Below are 18,676 nucleotides of genomic sequence, written 5' to 3'. Positions count from 1 at the left end.
AATACTGAATAGACCATGGACTGCCAGAAGAACAAACAAATCTGTCTTGGAAGAAGTACAACCAGAATATTCTTTAGAAGCAAAAATGGCCACACTTTATCTCGTGTATTCGTGTATCAAGAGGCACCAGTCCCTGGAGAAGGACATCGGGCTTGGCAAAGTGGAGGATCAGCAAAAAAGACGACCCTCAATGAGATGGACTGACACAGCGATTGCAACAATGGGCTCAAACATACCAACGATTGTGAGGATGGCGCAGGACCAGGCAGTGTTTCATTCTGTTGTACACAGGGTCACTATGAGTTGGAACCAACTCGACGGCACTTAACAACAACACAACATTCACACAAGTGGCCACAATTGAGCCTTCTGCTACTTCAAAGCACTAGCATACATATTTAGTACAGTATGGTAGTCAAAAAATGAGAGGATTTATAGCATGTCAGTCAAAATAAAAAACCTTCTTTACAATTCAATTAAATCCTGGTGAACAGATTCATCTCCAAAAGGTGAAGTAAATTTACTACAATCAAGCAATGCAGGGGGCGGGGGGAGGGAGAGGGGAGTCATTCTAAATCAAGACAATCTTTGTGGTCCTAGCAGCCTCACTGTTGATTAAAACGGTTAGAAGTTATGAACAATGAATTAAAGACAAACTCTGCCCCTAAGCCAAGAGAACCAGCTCTGTCCTTCTAATAAAAAATAAAGCAAATAGTTCTCTAATACCTGTACACTTTATTAAGGTTGGCCAAGATGATATTTTCGTATCTAAACATTTACTGTTATTTTTCAGTGTGGTTTAGTTTCATAATTTAGGCACATTGGTTTGTATTTTACAGAAAACACAACTTTAGGACACAAATAAGAATGAATATAATTTGCAAATTTCAGCTAACTGCTTTCTGAAACTGCAACCACTAAGTGTTTAATAAAAATAGAGATCAAAAACAATTGCTTAAAAGTATCACTGTGTGAGATCCTGGTGACTAAGAAATCCCCGAAGGAACAGTAAGCCATGATTATTGAAAAGCTCAGAACACTGGCAAGGCTGAAGTGGGAAATATTTAACAGAAGGCCACAGATTTTGCTTTCCTAAGAGGAGCTAGGACTACAGATGTCATTCATTAATGCATTGAAATGGCATTGCCTAGTATGAGTATTTCACAGAAACTTCAGGTCATCTCTTCTTGATCTATTATTTTGGATAAGCTTCAACTATCATAGCATGGCCCTGTAAAGGAAAAAAAATCCAATTAGAGCTGTAAATACTGTCAGTAAGCATAACATTAAGGAGGCAAAAGAGAACAATGAATGGGAAGTACACAGACTATGAATTTTGATCCTGGCTCTGCCATTCAATTGCTGTGTGATCTTGGGAAAGTTATTCTGAACCTCAATTTCCTCATCTATAAAATGGGGCTCATGGTGCCTAGTCACAGTGGTTTTGTGAGCATTAAATATGATAACACACTACAGTAAGTCCCCAGGTTACGAATGCCCACTTACGGAAAACTCACACTTGCCCTTTAATGCTACGTAAATTTGCCCTCACTTTAAAACTGCTGAACCAAATCCTACTCACAACAAATTCTTCACCACAATCCCCTCACTTGCTACACATGCAGCTTTTAAATCATTGAAAGGCTTTGAGCCTTTTCCTGCACTAAAGGAAGGCTAAGTAAGAACAGTATGCACTTTTCTGGCTTACCTACAAATTCAACTTAAAGACACACTTAGGAAGGAATCTTGTTCGGAGCCTGGGGACGGCCTATATATATAAAGTCCTCATGGAGTCTGATTCCTAGTGGATGCTCTACAAATGGTTTCAAGTAAGATGAGAACTCACTTGGACTTTTTTAGCCATACAAAAATAAACACTAACAGCAAATGCTAACAAAGATACATTTCTAGACAAGAAACAGAGTTTTCGAAAGGTTAGGTAACTCGCTCAAATCACAAGACCATCAAACAACAGGACCAGAATTTGAAACTAGGTCTAGATGATTCCAAAGCCTGGGCCCTTTCCTTCTTCATTATTCTACACAGGTTAAGAAGATGATCTGAGGGACCATAAAGGTATGCCAATTTATGATCCCATGAGTATAAATCCTATCTGATATCACATATATTTTATCTTTTGGATTGCCATCAAACTAGTTAAAAGCCTAATCTCCCTGCTTCCAGGTTCAATTCAAATCCCCACAAACATTTATAAGGCACCCAGGTGAACACTGTATGGGTGTAAGTATTTGGAACATAGTCCCTGTCTTAAATCTAGTATACACTGTAGTTTGAAATGGTTAAGTACTTTGATAAAGGCACAAGCAAGTAAGCAAACAAACAAAAAAGAACAGGGATGGGTAGGTTTGGCTGCTTGGGGTTGTCCTGGAAGGACGCATAAGAAGATAGAATACCTCTTCTCAGCTTTATCTAAAAGCACTGTTTTCATGTTCCAACATCTTCTCTTGCTCTACATCAGTGGTTCTCAACTGGGAGCAATTTTGTCCGCCAGAGACACCTGACATTGTCTAGAGACATTTGGGCATTGGCTGTCCCAACTGGGAGGGGGAATGTGGGGTACTGCTTCTGGTGTCTAGAGGGTAGAGGCTAGGGATGTAGCTAAACATCCTATACAGCACAAGGCAGTCCCTCACAATAAAGAATTATGTGGCCCAAATGTTAATAATGCCAAGGTTGAAAAACCATGCTCAAGATCCACAATGACCGATTCCTTCTCTGGTCTCCTAATAATGTTTGTACCACTCATTTGGCTTTTGATGAAACGATGCCAGCTTTAACATAGCTTCTCAGATACAGCATGTCCTCTCTCCTCACTATCCTGCGGGCTTCTAGAAGAAAGGTACTGGGTTTTATTCTTTGTTCACCCACAAAAGGGCCTTGTGCTGTGTTATACATACTCTGCGCTTGATTAAAAAATTAAGGAACAAATACTTAAAATCAAAGGACATTAACCTGTGTGGCTTATGTATTATATACAGTGACGTGCACTAGTTCTCTCCTTAGTTTTAATGTGGCATAGAAAGATAAAAGGGCGGAAACCCTGATGGTGTAGTAGCTAAGAGCTACATCTGCTAACCCAAAGGTTGGCAGTTCAAATCCACCAGGCACTCCTTGGAAACTCTATGGGGCAGTTCTACTCCATCCTATAGGGTCACTATGAGTCAGAATCGACTTGACGGCAATGGTATTGTGTTTGGTTTTTTTTTTTTTTTTTAATAGTCCTAATTGACTCTAATTTTACGTAGATGAAGCCATATAGATCAAAAAATGTTTTGATGACAAAGTCTAAAATGTTTAACCTATAAGTAACTGATTCTTTGTTTTTTCAAAGTCTCTGAGGAAAAACTATAAACAAAGGCTTTTAAAAGTAAGATATTTGTATACATCTTATTTATTCATCCTGACCAGCAACTGAAAGTTTCTGTAAAAACTTTTTTTTTCTGGAGGAAAAAAAAATTTGTTTCCATTAGGAAAGGAAAAAAAAAAGACCTCAGCCAGACTTCTTTTTGATTTTATTTCCAGGTAGGAGGCTGTATGTGTAATCCAAGTGAGGCAGGCAGGAAAAATCTGTCTGAATAACATAATTTCCCTGAGCAAAACAGCTGTAAGTTATCCAGAGGCAAATTAATTCTCCAATTAAGGTAGAGATCAGTTCTCTAGAAAGATAGTTTACCTCTTGGAGGGATTTTATAGGTAAGGTCTCAGAGTGACTAGATTAAAAAAAAAAAAAAAAACTTGGATTTAAATAGCACTTTCCTTCCAAAGTATTACAGAATTAAAGTTGTACACCTCCTTTCATCTTGCTCCCCCTCCAAAAGCTGCCTTTTTCTAGCTGCCTGTCATCAGAAATATTGCTTTAAGAATGTTTTAAACTAAACGAAACCAAAATTCCTAGAATGAGCTTGTTTTTCCCCAAGAAAATGAGTTTCTGGAATGTCCTATGAAGCAACTGTGACATACCTGCCCTCCAGCTGCACAGGCAGCCACCAAACCGTACTGGCCTCCATTCCTCTGTAATCTGTTGGCAGCTGTCATGACCAGTCGGCAGCCAGTGGCTCCAAACGGGTGTCCCAGGGACAATGATCCACCCCACGTATTAAACTTCTCCAAAGGAGGTAATCCAACCTGGCTCCCACAAAAATAAAGACACAACTGTAAAGATGAGTTTACTTAAGAATCAGGTCAGGCTTTTGTGGTAGGAAGCAACAGAGATGGTGGGAAATAACCAACTTTAGAAACATCACAAATAATTTTACTGCAAAAGAGAAAGACTCTAGGTCAATTCTGAAAGCCGAGAGTCTACGTTTCATCTAACATCAGAATGTGAAGAACAAAAGACAACATAGAATTTTGCTTTTATTTTTGCTAAAGAATTTCCAGTGATAATTTTTAACTAAGAAATAAATATACTTAATCAAACATAAAATCCTTTATAAGAAGAAGTTTTTCCCTTCATATTCTTATTAGCAGAATATTAATGTGCTTTGGAAATTCAAGTACATTTTTAATCAGAAACTCACCTTGGTTTTTCTACCCATGTAGTTTTGTGCAAACCAATCAGAATCCATGGCTTTGAAATTAGACAAAATCTGGCTCTAGAAGGGAAAATAATTCAATAAAGATCTGGTTATTAATGTCCCTCTAGGCTTTCTTTTAGGCATAGGATCATCTAACTCTAAAGCTCAGCAAATCTTTAAATCAGCTTTCAGAGAAAATTTCCTAAAGAGACAATTTGGTTCTTTTGTAGATCTCTAAGAGTTAATTTCAAAAGGTAAGTTTCCAGTGCTGCACATGGGACACTTGATTCCCTCCCCTGCAGCTCCCCTAGCAATGCAGGTCAGTTAGACTTAAAAGGCAGAGGCACTGCCTCTGTTTATTCGTGTTACAAACTGTGCCTTGCTCTCCCACACAGGGACTAAGTTTACTCTGATTATAGTCCTTTGATATGCATCTTTAAAATGACTTACAGCAAAAGCTTCGTGAAATTCAAAAGCATCAATATCATTCATTGTTAACCCTGCCTTTTCCAGAACTTTCGGAGTTGCATATGCTGGTCTGAAAAGAAAAAATAAGAAATGCCTTAACACTTTAATTTTTTGACCTAAATGATCCTTAATACACCCCAAACTGAGTTTTATTTTAGATATTCTAAGGTCCTTCATTCACGGATTCCACTGTACACGATAGTAAAGTGAATAGACATGGCCCCTGCCCGTAGGAAGTTTATATTCTATAGTCAGGGAAACATAACTAACAAGTGAGCGAATTATAAATACAGATTGTGTTAGTCAATGTCATGAGGAAAGTAAATAGATAAGATAGAGAGTAACTAAGGGAGGTCTCTTTTGATAGGGTTGCCAGGGAAGTCTTCTTTGAGATGACAGTTGATCTGATGCCTGAAGGGTAAGGACGAGCCAATGATGTGAAGAGCTAGATGAACACAGAGTTCAAAGGGTAAGGCATGGGAAAGGGCTTGGGTAGTCTGAAGGACACAGGGAGACCAGTGAAGCTAGATAGAGCCTCATGTGAGGGGGACGATGATCTAAATATTATGAGGTTTTTATAAAAAGCTGTTATGAAGACTATGTAGCAGATTATGTAGCAACATGGAAAAAATGCTTATAGACTCTTCATAAACAAAACAGAACACAAAGTTGTATCTTTAAGTAAAAAATACATAGAAAAAAATGGAGAAAAATCCAGAACTGTAAAATGATACACCAACATAAAGAATTATTATTATTATTAAAAAAAAAAAAAAAAACCCACACAACCCAATTATAAAAATTTTAAAGTTACTTTAAAATTTGTGTCAAAAAGGTGGGTAATCTAAGCAGCATTAATTTTCCTGATTATAGTCTAAGAATATATATACTGCTACTTACCCAAGTAAAAGTTGGTCTTTTGGGTCCTGAGACACATACAGAAAATCCCTAGGTTAAAAAAATAGAGGCATTAATTCCATTAATAAAATACCAAAATCAGAGTCAATTAAGTGAAGATTTTACTTTACCTCATATATGCCTTTGGTTTATAGCCCATGGCCAGAGCTTTTTCCTCTGCCATAATCAGCACTGCAGATGCACCATCAGTCTGAAATAGTAGCCAGAACAATAATGTTAAATTCTTTAACCTGTCTGGAGGTCCTTCTACAATCATCTTCTGTGTCCCGTTCCTGAACCTGCCAAATAATTATATTTACACAGCAACTCTATATAACAAAACTTATTTCATTTTATCCATCATTAAATCATGATGTAAACACATACAGGCATACCTTGGAGGTTTTGCCAGTTTGGCTCCAGACCACCGCAATAAAGTGACTACTTCAACAAAGTGAATCATACGAATTTTTTAGTTTCCCAGTGAATATAAAAGCTTTGTTTATGCTATGCTGTAGTCTATTAGGTGTGCAACAGCATTGAGTCTAAAAAACACAATGTATATACCTTAATTAAAAAATACTTTAACGCTAAAAAATGCTAACCATCATCTGAACCTTCAGTAAGTTGTAATCTTTTTGCTGGTAGAGGGTCCTGCCTCCATGTTGACGGCTGCTGACTGATCAGGGTGCTGGTTGCTGAAGGCTGGGGTGGCTGTGACAATTTCTTAAAATAAGACAGCAGTGAAGTTTACTACATCGATTGACTCTTCCTTTCACAAAAGATTTCTCTGTAACATGCAACGCTGTTTGATTGCTTTTTTACCCACAGTAGAGCTTCTTTCAAAATTGGAGTCATTCCTCTCAAACCCTGCCATTACTTCATCAACTACGTTTATGTAGTATTCTAAATCCTTTGTTGTCATTCAACAATGCTCACAGCATCTTCGCCAGGAGTAGATTCCATCTCAAGAAACCACTTCCTTTGCTCATCCACAGGAGGTAACTCCTCATCCATTGAAGTTTATCATTAGATTGCAGCAATTCAGTCACATCTTCGGGCTCCTCTTCTAATTCTAGTTCTCTTGCCATTTCCACCACATCTGCAATCACTTCCTCCACTGAAATCTTGAATCCCTCAAAGTCATCCATGAGGGCTGGAATCAACTTTTTCCAAACTCCTGTTTATGGAGATATTTTGACCTCCTGCCATGAATCATGAATGTTCTTAATGGCCTCTAGAATGGTGACTCCTTTCCACCAGGTTTTCAATTTACTTTGCCCAGATCTATCAGAAGAATCACTACCTATGGCAGCTATAGGCTTACAAAACGTAGTTCTTAAATAATAAGACTTGAAAGTCAAAATTACTCCTTGACCAATGGGCTTCAGGATGGATGTTGTGTTAGTAGGCATGAAAATAACATTAATGCCCTTGTACATCTCCATCAGAGCTCTTGGATGACCAGGTGCATTGTCAGTGAGCAGTTATATTTTGAAAGGAATCCTATTCTGAGCAGTAGGTCTCAACAATGGGCTTAAAATGTTCAGTAAACCATGTTGTAAACGTAAGTGGCATCATTCAGGGTTTGTTGTTCCATTTACAGAGTACAGGTAGAGTAGATTTAGCATAATTCTTAAGAGCCCTAGGATTTTTGGAATGGTAAATGAGCATTGGCTTCAACTTAAAGTCACCAGCTGCATTAGCCCCTAACAAGAGAGTCAGCCTATCCTTTGAAGCTTTGAAACCAGGCACTGACTTCTCCTCTCTAGCTATGAATGTCCTAAATGGCATCTTCTTCCAATATAAGGCTGTTGCATCTACACTGAAAATCTGTTGTTTAGGGTAGCCACCTTCATCAATTATCTTAGCTAGATCTTCTGGATAACTTGCTGCAGCTCCTACATCAGCACTTAGCTGCTTCACTTGGCACTTTTATGTTACAGACACGACTTCCTTCCTTAAATCTCATGAACCAACCTCTGCTGGCTTCAAACTCTTCTTCTGCAGCCTCCTCATCTCTCTCAGCCTTCACAGAATTGAAGAGAGTTAGTGTCTCGCTCTGGATTAGGCTTTGGCTTAAGGGAATGTTGTGGCTGGTTTGATTTTCTATCCAGACCACTAAAACTTTCCCCAGACCAGCAATAAGGCTATTTCACTTTCTTATCATTCGTGTGTTCACTGGAGTAGCACTTTTAATTTCCTTCAAGAACTTTTCCTTTGTATTCACAACTTGGCTGTTTGGCACAAGAGGCCTAGCTTTCGGCCTATCTTGGCTTTTGACATGCCTTCCTCACTAAGTTTAATCATTTCTAGCTTTTGGCTTAAAGTGAGAAACGTGTGACTCTTCTTTTCACTTGAACATTTAGAGGCCACTGCAGGGTTATTAATTGGCCTAATTTCATTATTGTTGTATCTCAGGGAATAGGGAGGCCCAAGGAGAGGGAGAGAGACAGGGCAATAGCCGGTCAGTGGAGTAGTCAGAACGCACACAACACTCATTAAGTTTACCATCTTATGGTGCCTCAAAACAAATTACAATAGTAATATCAAAGATCACTGATCACAGATCACCATAACATATACAATAATGAAAAAGTTTGAATTATTGTGAGAATTACAAAAATGTGACACAGAGACAGGAAATGAACATATGCTGTTGGAAAAATGGCACTGATAGCCTTGCTCAATGCAGGGTTGCCTTAAGTCTTCAATTAAAAACAAAAAACGCAATTATGTGTGAAGCACAATAAAACAAGGTACATGTGTACACTGACCCATTTTTAGAGGAAGAGGGTAGAAGGGCCTGTTAAAAAAGTACTATAATTATAAAAATGGATAAAGAGAATAATTAAGAAATATGTACTCATAAAAACAAACCAAAAGCTTTTTGCTTTTCGTTTATAAAATATGAGGAAATTTATGAATTAAAACAATCTCCATCCATCCATCCATCCATCTATCTATCAAGCTAGCTATCTTATCTAACTAGCTAGCTATTTTTCTAGACTCTTTCTCAGCTGCTTCCTGCCCATGGCTTCTAGGTAATTTTCTTGTTTTTAGACTCTATAAACAGCAAACCAATGGGAGAAGAATAAACAGATAGGTAGCTGAGAGCATGTACCCTAACTTCCCTCTTCTGACCCCATTCACTTTCTCCCAGATGACAATCGGGAAGTTAGGGTACAAAGAGATACTATCAAAAAAAGCCCTTTACCATTACTTCAAAAGTAAGAACTTCCCAAAACGCAAAATTTCAAAGAAATGGAACCTATTCTGTATAGTTTGCAAAATCAAAACAATTTCTATCACTTTCTACCATATTTTTATAACTCAGTGACCCTGAAGAGATTATAGGTCACCTATAGTCCCTGTAGGAGCCCTGTTGATGCAGCGGTTAAGAGCTACAGCTGCTAACCAAAAGGTTGGCGGTTTGAAGCCACCAGCTACTCCTTGGAAACCCTAAGGGGCAGTTCTACTCTGTCCTTGGAAACCCTAAGGGGCAGTTCTACTCTGTCCTATAGAATCGCTATGAATCGGAATCAACTTGACAGCAACAGGTTTGTTTTTTGTGTATAGTCCCTATGAGGAATCATGGGTGGCACAGTGGTTAAATGCTCTGCTGCTAACCGAAAGGTCGGCAGTCCAAATCCACCAGCCTCTCTGTGGGAGAAAGATGTGGCAGTCTGCTTCCATAAAGATTAGAGCCTTGGGGCCTGGGGTCTTAAATGCTAGCAAGCAGCCATCTAAGATGCATCAATTGGTCTCAACCCACCTGGATCAAAGGAGAATGAAGAACACCAAGGACACAAGGTGATTACGAGCCCAAGAGACAGAAAGGGCCACAAGAACCAGCGACTACATCATCCTGAGACCAGAAGAGCTAGATGGTGCCCAGCTACAACCGATGACTGCCCTGACAGGGAACACAAGAGAGAACCCCTGAGGGAGCAGGAGAGCAGTGGGATGCAGACCCCAAATTCTCACAAAAGCAGATTTAATGGTCTGACTGAGACTGGAAGGACCCTGGTGGTCATGGCCCCCAGACCTTCTGTTGGCCCAGAACAGGAACCATTCCCAAAGCCAACTCTTCAGACATGGATTGGACTGGACAATGGGTTGGAGAGGGATGCTGGTGAGGAGTGAGCTTCTTGGATCAGGTGGACACTTGAGACTATGATGGCATCTCCTGCCTGGAGGGGAGATGAGAGGGTGGAGGGGGTTAGAAGCTGGCGAAAAGGACACAAAAAGAGAGAGTGGAGGGAGAGAGCAGGCTGCCTCATTAGGGGGGAGTAATTGGGAGTATGTAGCAAGGTGTATATGGGTTTTTGTGTGAGAGACTGACTTGATTTGTAAACTTGCACTTAAAGCACAATAAAAATTACTAAAAAAAAAAAAAGATTACAGCCTTGGGGCAGTTCTACTCTGTCCTATGGTCGCTATGAGTCAGAATCAACTTGACGGCAATGGGTTTTTTGGTTTTTACAGGCCACAAAGTCTGGAAACATACATAACAAATGATTTATGGACACTACGTTACAGTATGTTCAATGTACCACTGTGCAAAATTGCAATGAATGTGGTGCATTAACACATTTCTGAAAATCCATGTATCTTGTGGTATGTTGCCTCAGATGATTTATGTCTCCAAGTTTCACGGAATAAACCTGCACCTTTAGCACACCCCAGAAGTAATCAAGGGAGTTCAGATCTAGTGAAAATGTAGCACATGACATGTGACTATATCATCCAATTCAGTTTTGGAAATCATCATCCAATCAGGCCTTTGTCACTCTGGCATACGCAGTGGTGCACCATCCTGTTTGAACCACTTGGGGTGCCCTTTCCCAGCCCATCAAGAGCAGGCAGTAATTGCTCACTTACAGTGGTCAAATATGTCAAACATCTTTATGTTTCCACACTTTATGGCCACCTTACAAACAGAAAAGAAAAAACAGAAATTGAATCCTATTTCAACTAACTCTACAATTTTTTAAAATAGAATTAGATTTTTATTGTGCTGACACAGAATTCAAATAGGTACTGGCTAGGATTTGCCCATCTTTTTGTAAGATATTTACAAATGAATTATCGAACCCAGCAGAGAAGTGGAGACTGCTGTTTGAGGGATAGTTGGTATCAGGATTGGTAAAGAAGGCAGAGAAGGGAGGTATGTCTGACCTCCGCCTCATAAGAATCAGCCTTGGGCTGGTGATCTTGATTCACCTTATCCCTTTGTGAAGTTCTAAGAGGTAAGATGCAGCTCCCACGCCATTTTTATAATCCCTAAGGGCTAATTCGTAATAACTAACCTACCCTACAAATTGACAAAAAGAGGAGTAACTGTAAAAAAAAAAGATAGGCAAAAGGATATGAAGTGGAAAGGCAAAGGGATAATCACTTGGATTTGAGATAAGACTAGCTTTCTAGCTTGTAACAGCAATACATGAGGTTGCCCTTAGGGCAATCACTGTAAAGGGAAAAGAGAGGTCAACTCATTGAATCACATATTTTCAGGCCCGCCCTGGCTGCTACTACTGATTTCCCTGTTATCTACTCACTTCTGCTAATTTTCCTTACGTGAACTTCTTGACCCAAGAGCTCAGGTAGGGTCCTTCAGTTCCTTACCTAAAGAGCAGAGAAAGCATCAGTTGAGGCCTAGAGCCCCAGAGGCTGCTCCTATTAAAAAAAAAAAAAAAGTTGAATATGGCACTAGTACATATTTGCTTGGGTAGAAGTGAATACCCAGGCATGGTCAGTGAAATTCCATTTTCCATTCCTCAATCAGTAAATTTACAACAGATTCATGTTCCCTTTATTTTCTGGGTTGCGGAAGCAGTCTCACTTTGCTAACATTGTTTAAATACTTTTTTTCCTTTCTCTCATATACTAAGCGCTCAGAAGAACTCCAGTCTAAGAGCATGGTAAATAAATAAACGAGACAGTCTCTACCTTACTCTCTCTCTGAAAAGAATAAATGTTTTGTCATCTGATATCCCCGAAGTATCTAAGTCTGATTAGTACCTATATTTTTAATTTAAAACAAGGAAAAAAAGAGCATAAAAACTGAAGTTAAATATTAAAAATTTTTTTGTAAAAATGTAAAGGAGTAAAATCTCCTCAAAATCGACAGATGAACCCCAGAACCTTAAAGGGTGAGAATCAGCAGGAGGGAAGGACCACACACAAAGCTGGTCCAATCCTGTTCTGGTGAGCTTTACCTTCCACTCAAGGAAGGAAACTGTTTCCCTGGGGCTAATCAGAGAGTATCTAGGGTATTGAGATTGGTTGGGGGAGTTATATTGTAAAAGAAACATTGACCACCTGGACTTTATCCAGAAGATCACATCCAAGGTGGTAAGAGAAACCACATCTTACGAGCAACAGCTGTGTATCAATAGAAATATTTACTGAGAAGGGGCCAAAAAAATCAAAGAAGGATATGAGAGTTACATGCAAATAAGTAAAAAAGAAGTGGGGGGTAAATTTATTCCATGGTGCTTACAAGAAAGTAATTTTGGGGTCATTATAATGCCTCATTTCCTAACTATCAGCGCTAGAAGAGGCAGCTCATTTTTTTCCTGCCTACTCTTTTCCACATCTTATACCACTTCCCAGTTCATATTCTATGCTCCAAGTTATTCCCCAAAGTGGCCTTGCCCCCACACCTCCCTGATTCTGTATTTGCCTTCAGTGTCTCTTTTACACTTCTTGAATTGGCTTTTACTCTTTCTTCAAGACTCACTGCTCAAGTGTTACCTCCTCTGAGAAGATCCCTGCCTACCCTAGCACTTCCTCGTTATCTTATAGTCGTCTGCCGTTTTTGTCTTTAGGGCCCACCACAGGCAGCATATGTTTTTTAATTGAGTTTAAGTACTTGAAGAGAACAGTTTTCTCCATCAGAATGGTGGTGGGATTAGGTAACTCCTAAGGGTGATTCTATGTTTTCATTACGATTTTAATACTGTCTTTATTATAAATAACTATATTCTTTAACCCTCTATTCAAAACACACAAATAAATTAATCTTCAGCTTTTCTAATGAAAGCACACAAATGTATACGTCACTTCTAAACACAAACAGCATTGATAGTTACCAGGAAAGAAGAATTTGCAGCTGTCACTGTGCCATAGGGCTTGATGAAAGCAGGTTTCAGCTTGGCCATCTGCTCCAGTGAAGAAGGACGGACGCCATTATCTTTGGTAACTGTATCTTTTCCTACAAAAACAGGGCCTTTTTAGCTCTAAGGAACTATTAGCATTAGATATCATCTGCAGATAATGAACAAATGAAATGTAAACTATACCTATTCACTAGAAGTCTTTTATAGCTACCAAGACACTATCACATTTTAAACAAAACATTTAAGAGATTTGAGAAATAATCAAAATGATTTAACAGAAAAAGTATACCCTGTTTTCTAAAGATATTCATTCACATTTGGTTATCCTACACAGAAGTCACATGAATCAGGAATTTTACAAAGAGGCATGTGCATACAAACTAAAACATATCAAGACAATCCACAACGAGACTGTCATAAAAACTTCTCTCTTTAGAATGCTTACCAATTCTTATAACATAAATCGAAACTTGAGTCCATGTTTAAGAATGAAGGCTAAGTATTCTGGGACAGAAACAACACACTTATTGAAAAAGGTATCTGAGGTTTTTTGTGCTTTAAGAGCAATTCGGAACCCCCCGACAAGTACCACGAAGCATTCCCCTTTACAAAATCGTACAAACCATTTTACCTGGTACTTTGAAGGGTACTACGTCAGAAAGGAGTCCTTCATCCTGTGCCTTCTTGGCCAGACTGTGAGACCGTAGCGCGTACTCATCCTGTTCCAGTCGAGAAACAGCAAAAGCAGCGGCCATTCGGTCTGCAGAGTGGCCCATGGTCTCACCGGTGGAGAACTCAGCCACTGCAGGGAGCTGGGGAAGGAGACACACAGGGACCAGGAACACTGTAAACAGGTGTTTCACGACATCTGGAGTTGTTCTGTTTTATGCGGAAAAATTAAAATCTACTACTTCTTTACTAGTTCTCAGCCAAGGCTGGGAAAGCTCTTTGTGTGTAGGGCTTCCGTAAGGAGGGCTTACAAGTTCAAATTTTCTGACCACTATCTTTTTTTTCCTTCATCTTGACTAAATAATCAACCCTTCCTCATACCTAAGAGAATCTACAACTATTAGAACATACCCAAGCCCACACTGTCATACTTAACTCTAAATCTCTGCAGGGAGATGCTTTGGAAACGCAAGTGTTTTTGTAACAGTTCACAAGTCTTACCTCAGGTGCTAGAAAATTCAATCTGAATTTAGAGATCAATGCCAGTCGCTGACCCATAGTCTTGGCCTTATTTAAATCAAGCATCATTTTCCTCATTTTCCTCGAATGACGGATAGGGATGTCAGACATTAACTCTACACCACCTGCCACGACCACATCACACTGGCCAGAAGCAATCAAGCCAACACCTATAGTGCACAGGTTATACATACATTAACATCTTTTGCAGAAAATAACGTACCACTGATAATTTAAGATTTAAGTTACTGGCATTGGACAACATAACTAAGATTTTTATCTTTTCAGAGAAACAAAGATATAATTTTTTTAAATGACTAAAAATATGTTCAACGCATTAGAGAAAAACATGTTTCATTCAAGCCATATATAGACATCGACTTCTGGAAATATCCACTGGACCAACTCTCCAACAAATCACATTCTAAACGAGAACATTTTCCATATTTTATATGCCCCCAGCTTTAGTTTTTGGAAAGATAGGTTTTTTCCTTTAAAGGGAATTTTAATTTCTACTTACTTATACTTATATCTCTGAGTAATTCTAGCTTTTGAGAAGTAAGGCAGCCCCCTCCCTTTTAATGGCCACTAGCAAGTCTTCTGTTGCTCTAACCAAGCATTGGTCACATGCTGTATAGTGTGGAGAAGGCCCCGAATCACTGTCTTTGGCATGATTTCCCAACACTCATGAGGTAGGCTGTCGAAACCGGCCTTGATGTTACTAAGACAGCACATAGTTACTAATTCTTCAGGCTTTCTGTCTTTTCACACTAAGGGTGGATGGTAGAAAATGTCCCACGATTTTGCTAAAGTTTTTTAAGAGAATTTGCAACTAATTATGAAAATGCCAAGGACATGAGGAAAAAGTGAAGGAAAGAGCAGTACCATCTAAAGCAGTCATTCGTAACCATGGGAATGGTGGAGACAGGAGTGCCACATTTCCTGGGGGAGGCTAGGTCAGAATCGCATAGGGAGCACCCTCCTAGAGACGCAGTCCCCCAGCTGAGAATCGCTGACATAGCCAGCCACGTTACTGACGGAGAAACCACGTATATGTGGGTGTGCTCAAGTACGGAGAGCGAGAAAAAGGTTGAGAACTACCAACAAAAGCTAAATTTTTAAAATGTTACAAATTCAGAGATTTCTGCTAATCATTTACTTCTTTTTTTAACCTTCTTTTATTGTGGTAAAAACTACATATAATAGAACATTTGCCATTTCAACATTTTTTACACGTACAATTCAGTGATACTAATTACGCTCATCATGTTGTACGATCATCACCATCATCCATTTCCAGATTTTTCTATCCCCCAACAGAAACTCAGCGCCCCTTAAGGAATACCTCCCCTTTCCCCTCCCACCCGCCCCGGTAACTACTAATAAACTTGGGTCTCTATGTATCTGCCAATCCTAGGTATTTCACGTTAAGTGGAATCATACAATATTTATCCTTTTGTGGCTGACTTATCTCACTCAGCATGTTTTCAAGTTCATCCATATTGCGGCGTGCATGAGAACTTCATTTCCAAGATGGTACTTTTTGATGACCATATCAAGGTCAAAGGAGGACAACTAATATGTACCTTCTGCTTTGAAGTAACCATACCTGTGGTCATGGCTTGGTTGGAAGAGATGCAAGCCATTGAGACTGTGTGAGCAGGAATCTTCTCAGAGAAGCCAGCTCCCAGGGCGGCCTTCAAGAAATAACAGTAAGACATTACTTACAAAGGAAGTACGACATGTGAATGATGCTTTCAGCACTATTTCTCTGTGTGGTGAATCAGGAAAGGGTTTTAGTTTAATACTCTACAGAGCAACACTGTACTGAAAATAAAATTAAGCCTGTCACAGAAATGGGTTACTAATTTTTCATCTAGCCATTAATTGACAGGCACTCTGCAAAATTCCTGGACGCCTGTTTCTAGTGTGGCATACCAGGCTTCAGTGTTTCTATCTCACCTACTTTCTTAGCAATGCTTCGCTCGGAGCCTTCAAGCACATCAATATATAATTTGATTTTAACTTGTTTACATTTTCAAATAAACTTAAAGTAAATCTGTTAAATACAGTTCTTGGAATAATAAAATACATTATGGGGTGGGGTCCTCCCCATCTGTGTCCCTGCCTGGGGCTAGCAGTCAAGCAAAAGTTGTCAAACATGAAAATAACTTGTGAAGAATCAACCATCGAAAAACAGAGCTCCCACACAGGCACCACCCTGCTGCACACTAAGGTCTATGCTCGCTGCCAGCTAGTTTTGCTCACCAACTGTCGGATATTTCAGATGACACAATGTAGCTCACTGCAAAGTAGAACTGAAAAGCTTGCCAAATGTGCAGGATCTTCAGTCGATAAAAGGGACTTCACTTCGGAAAACTGAGCCACAAATGAGCCACAGAAAATAAGGGTTAGACCAGTTAACAACTGGAAAAGAGGAAACTGGCCAGGATGATACCACAACAGGTGCTTCAAAAGAGAGCAATCACAGAGGCCTTGAGAAAGCAGTGACATCCACCTCCCCCAGTTAACTTTACAAAGTGGTCTCTAGTATGCTGGCACAGTAAAAGTCAAGCATGAAATAACAATATCTATTATTTTGTTAAATTATTTATTGGGAAATTACAGTGCCAAAAACAATGGCTGATTCCATTATTTTTCTGTAAAGAATTAATGCACAGGTGTAATTATAAAATACTTATTTTTTATAATATTAAGGTTTTACTTTAAAAATAAAGCTCCCGTCTCCAGACTGTTGTTGTTGTTAGGTGCCGTCGAGTCGGTTCCGACTCATAGCGACCCTATGCACAACAGAACGAAACACTGCCCCGTCCTGAGTCATCCTTACAATCCTTGTTATGCTTGAGCTCATTCTTGCAGCCCCTGTGTCAATCCACCTCGTTGAGGGTCTTCCTCTTTTCCGCTGACCCTGTACTCTGCCAAGCATGATGTCCTTCTCCAGGGACTGATCCCTCCTGACAACATGTCCAAAGTCTGTAAGACTCAGTCTCGCCATCCTTGCCTCTAAGGAGCATTCTGGCCACACTTCTTCCAAGACAGATTTGTTCGTTCTTTTGGCAGTCCATGGTATATTCAATATTCTTCACCAACAATCTCTGGACTATTCACTATGAAATTCTGGTTCCTGGTAAAGGGAACTCTGAAACTATTATCCTCAGATAGCAAGGCTCTCCTATAATTTGGTAAAATTAACATGCTTTCAAAGTCTGAATTAATGAGGTTCAACGCTTCTTAACTGATTTTCACCTTTACCCTTACACTACCTCTTCACTATCCACCATGTATGTCACACTATTTACCACCCACTTTACCCTTACACTACCTTTGTACTATTTATTGTAATCTAAAGAAATATAAATGTGCTACAGTAGTGTCATGCAACATAACTGTATTCTGGTCTTCTCGGGTAGGTCTGATATTAAGTGCCCAATCTAAGTCTTACATAGAAACAATTTGCTGAAAACTATCCCCTGGCAACTTATGTCAGCCTTTCACTTAGACTAATTCAAAAGGAAGTGAGAAGCAAGCCTTCAGAGAGCGAGAGCAGAGCTCTGCATTGGGCAAGTGCAAGGGCACTCTGAGGTCACAGTGGCCTGACCGTCACAAGGTCCTTTCCAGCATGTGTTACCTTTGGCCCAGATGACTCTCAGGACCGAAAGGGCTTTCAATAGAAGTGGTTGCTGGTAATCCTTGTCCATATGCTTCTATTTAAAGTTTGAACAGCTCCCAAGGCAAGCTTAGGCCCTAGATAGTATTCTTCCTGGAAGGAGAAAGATGCCTCTTTATTAAACTAGAGAGCAGGGAAACATGCTGAGGCCTAAAGTCAGGTTCATGGAAACTCAGCACCAGAAGCCTTTTAGGATCTCATATTAACGTAATTAATACAGACAACAGGTGCGAAAGAAATTCTTGTTGGCAAAAAGTATTAGCTTTTAGGCAAAATGCAACTTTTGAGTTACGCTCTCATAATGCATTTCCGCAACCCAACTTTTCCCTGCAGCCCCTGCAAAAATTACCTACAGCTCAACACGACCGGCATTAGTATGGGGCTGTTGTTGTTAGCTGCCACTGAGCTGATCTCAACTCACAACAACCCCATGTATGTAGAGTAGAACAGCTCCTTAGGGTTTTCAAGACTGTGACCTTTTGGAAGAACATTGCCAGGCTTGTCCTTCAAAGTGCCTCGGGGTGGGTCTGAACTGCCAACCTTTCAGCTAGTAGTTGAGTGCTTAACTGTCTGCACCACCTAGGGTCTCCTGGTATAGGGCAGGTAGAGGAAAAAATTCCAGAGTATTTTCCAGAAATCTATCCCTGTGAGCTCTTTCAAGCTAGCTTCTGTGTCTCTTTTTGTTTTCTAATATATTTTTTTAAATTGAATTTTAGATGAGGGTTTACAGAACAAACTAGTTTCTCATCAGTCAATACACCCATTGTTGTATG

At 39.6% G+C, this 18,676-nt stretch overlaps 1 protein-coding gene across 1 annotated transcript in view; it reads right to left on the bottom strand.

Annotated features, from left to right (window-relative positions):
• Positions 1-69: 69 nt before the first annotated feature.
• Positions 70-18,676, bottom strand: part of HADHB (hydroxyacyl-CoA dehydrogenase trifunctional multienzyme complex subunit beta) — a 49,997-nt gene continuing 31,390 nt past the window's right edge. Inside the window, exons 7-16 of the mRNA XM_064295143.1 lie at positions 15,825-15,912; positions 14,198-14,385; positions 13,659-13,839; positions 13,001-13,122; positions 6,035-6,114; positions 5,907-5,954; positions 4,989-5,076; positions 4,542-4,616; positions 3,982-4,146; positions 70-1,231 (exon numbers count right to left, since the gene is read on the bottom strand). Coding sequence (XP_064151213.1) covers positions 1,196-1,231; positions 3,982-4,146; positions 4,542-4,616; positions 4,989-5,076; positions 5,907-5,954; positions 6,035-6,114; positions 13,001-13,122; positions 13,659-13,839; positions 14,198-14,385; positions 15,825-15,912 — 1,071 coding nt within the window. The 3' untranslated portion in view covers positions 70-1,195. The remainder of the gene's footprint in view (positions 1,232-3,981; positions 4,147-4,541; positions 4,617-4,988; positions 5,077-5,906; positions 5,955-6,034; positions 6,115-13,000; positions 13,123-13,658; positions 13,840-14,197; positions 14,386-15,824; positions 15,913-18,676) is intronic.

This window comes from Loxodonta africana, chromosome 12, assembly GCF_030014295.1.
Source record: "Loxodonta africana isolate mLoxAfr1 chromosome 12, mLoxAfr1.hap2, whole genome shotgun sequence".
In the NCBI taxonomy this organism is placed as follows: Eukaryota; Metazoa; Chordata; class Mammalia; order Proboscidea; family Elephantidae; genus Loxodonta; species Loxodonta africana.
Note: the sequence above shows the minus strand (reverse complement) of the source record. Positions and strands in the feature narration are given on the sequence as shown.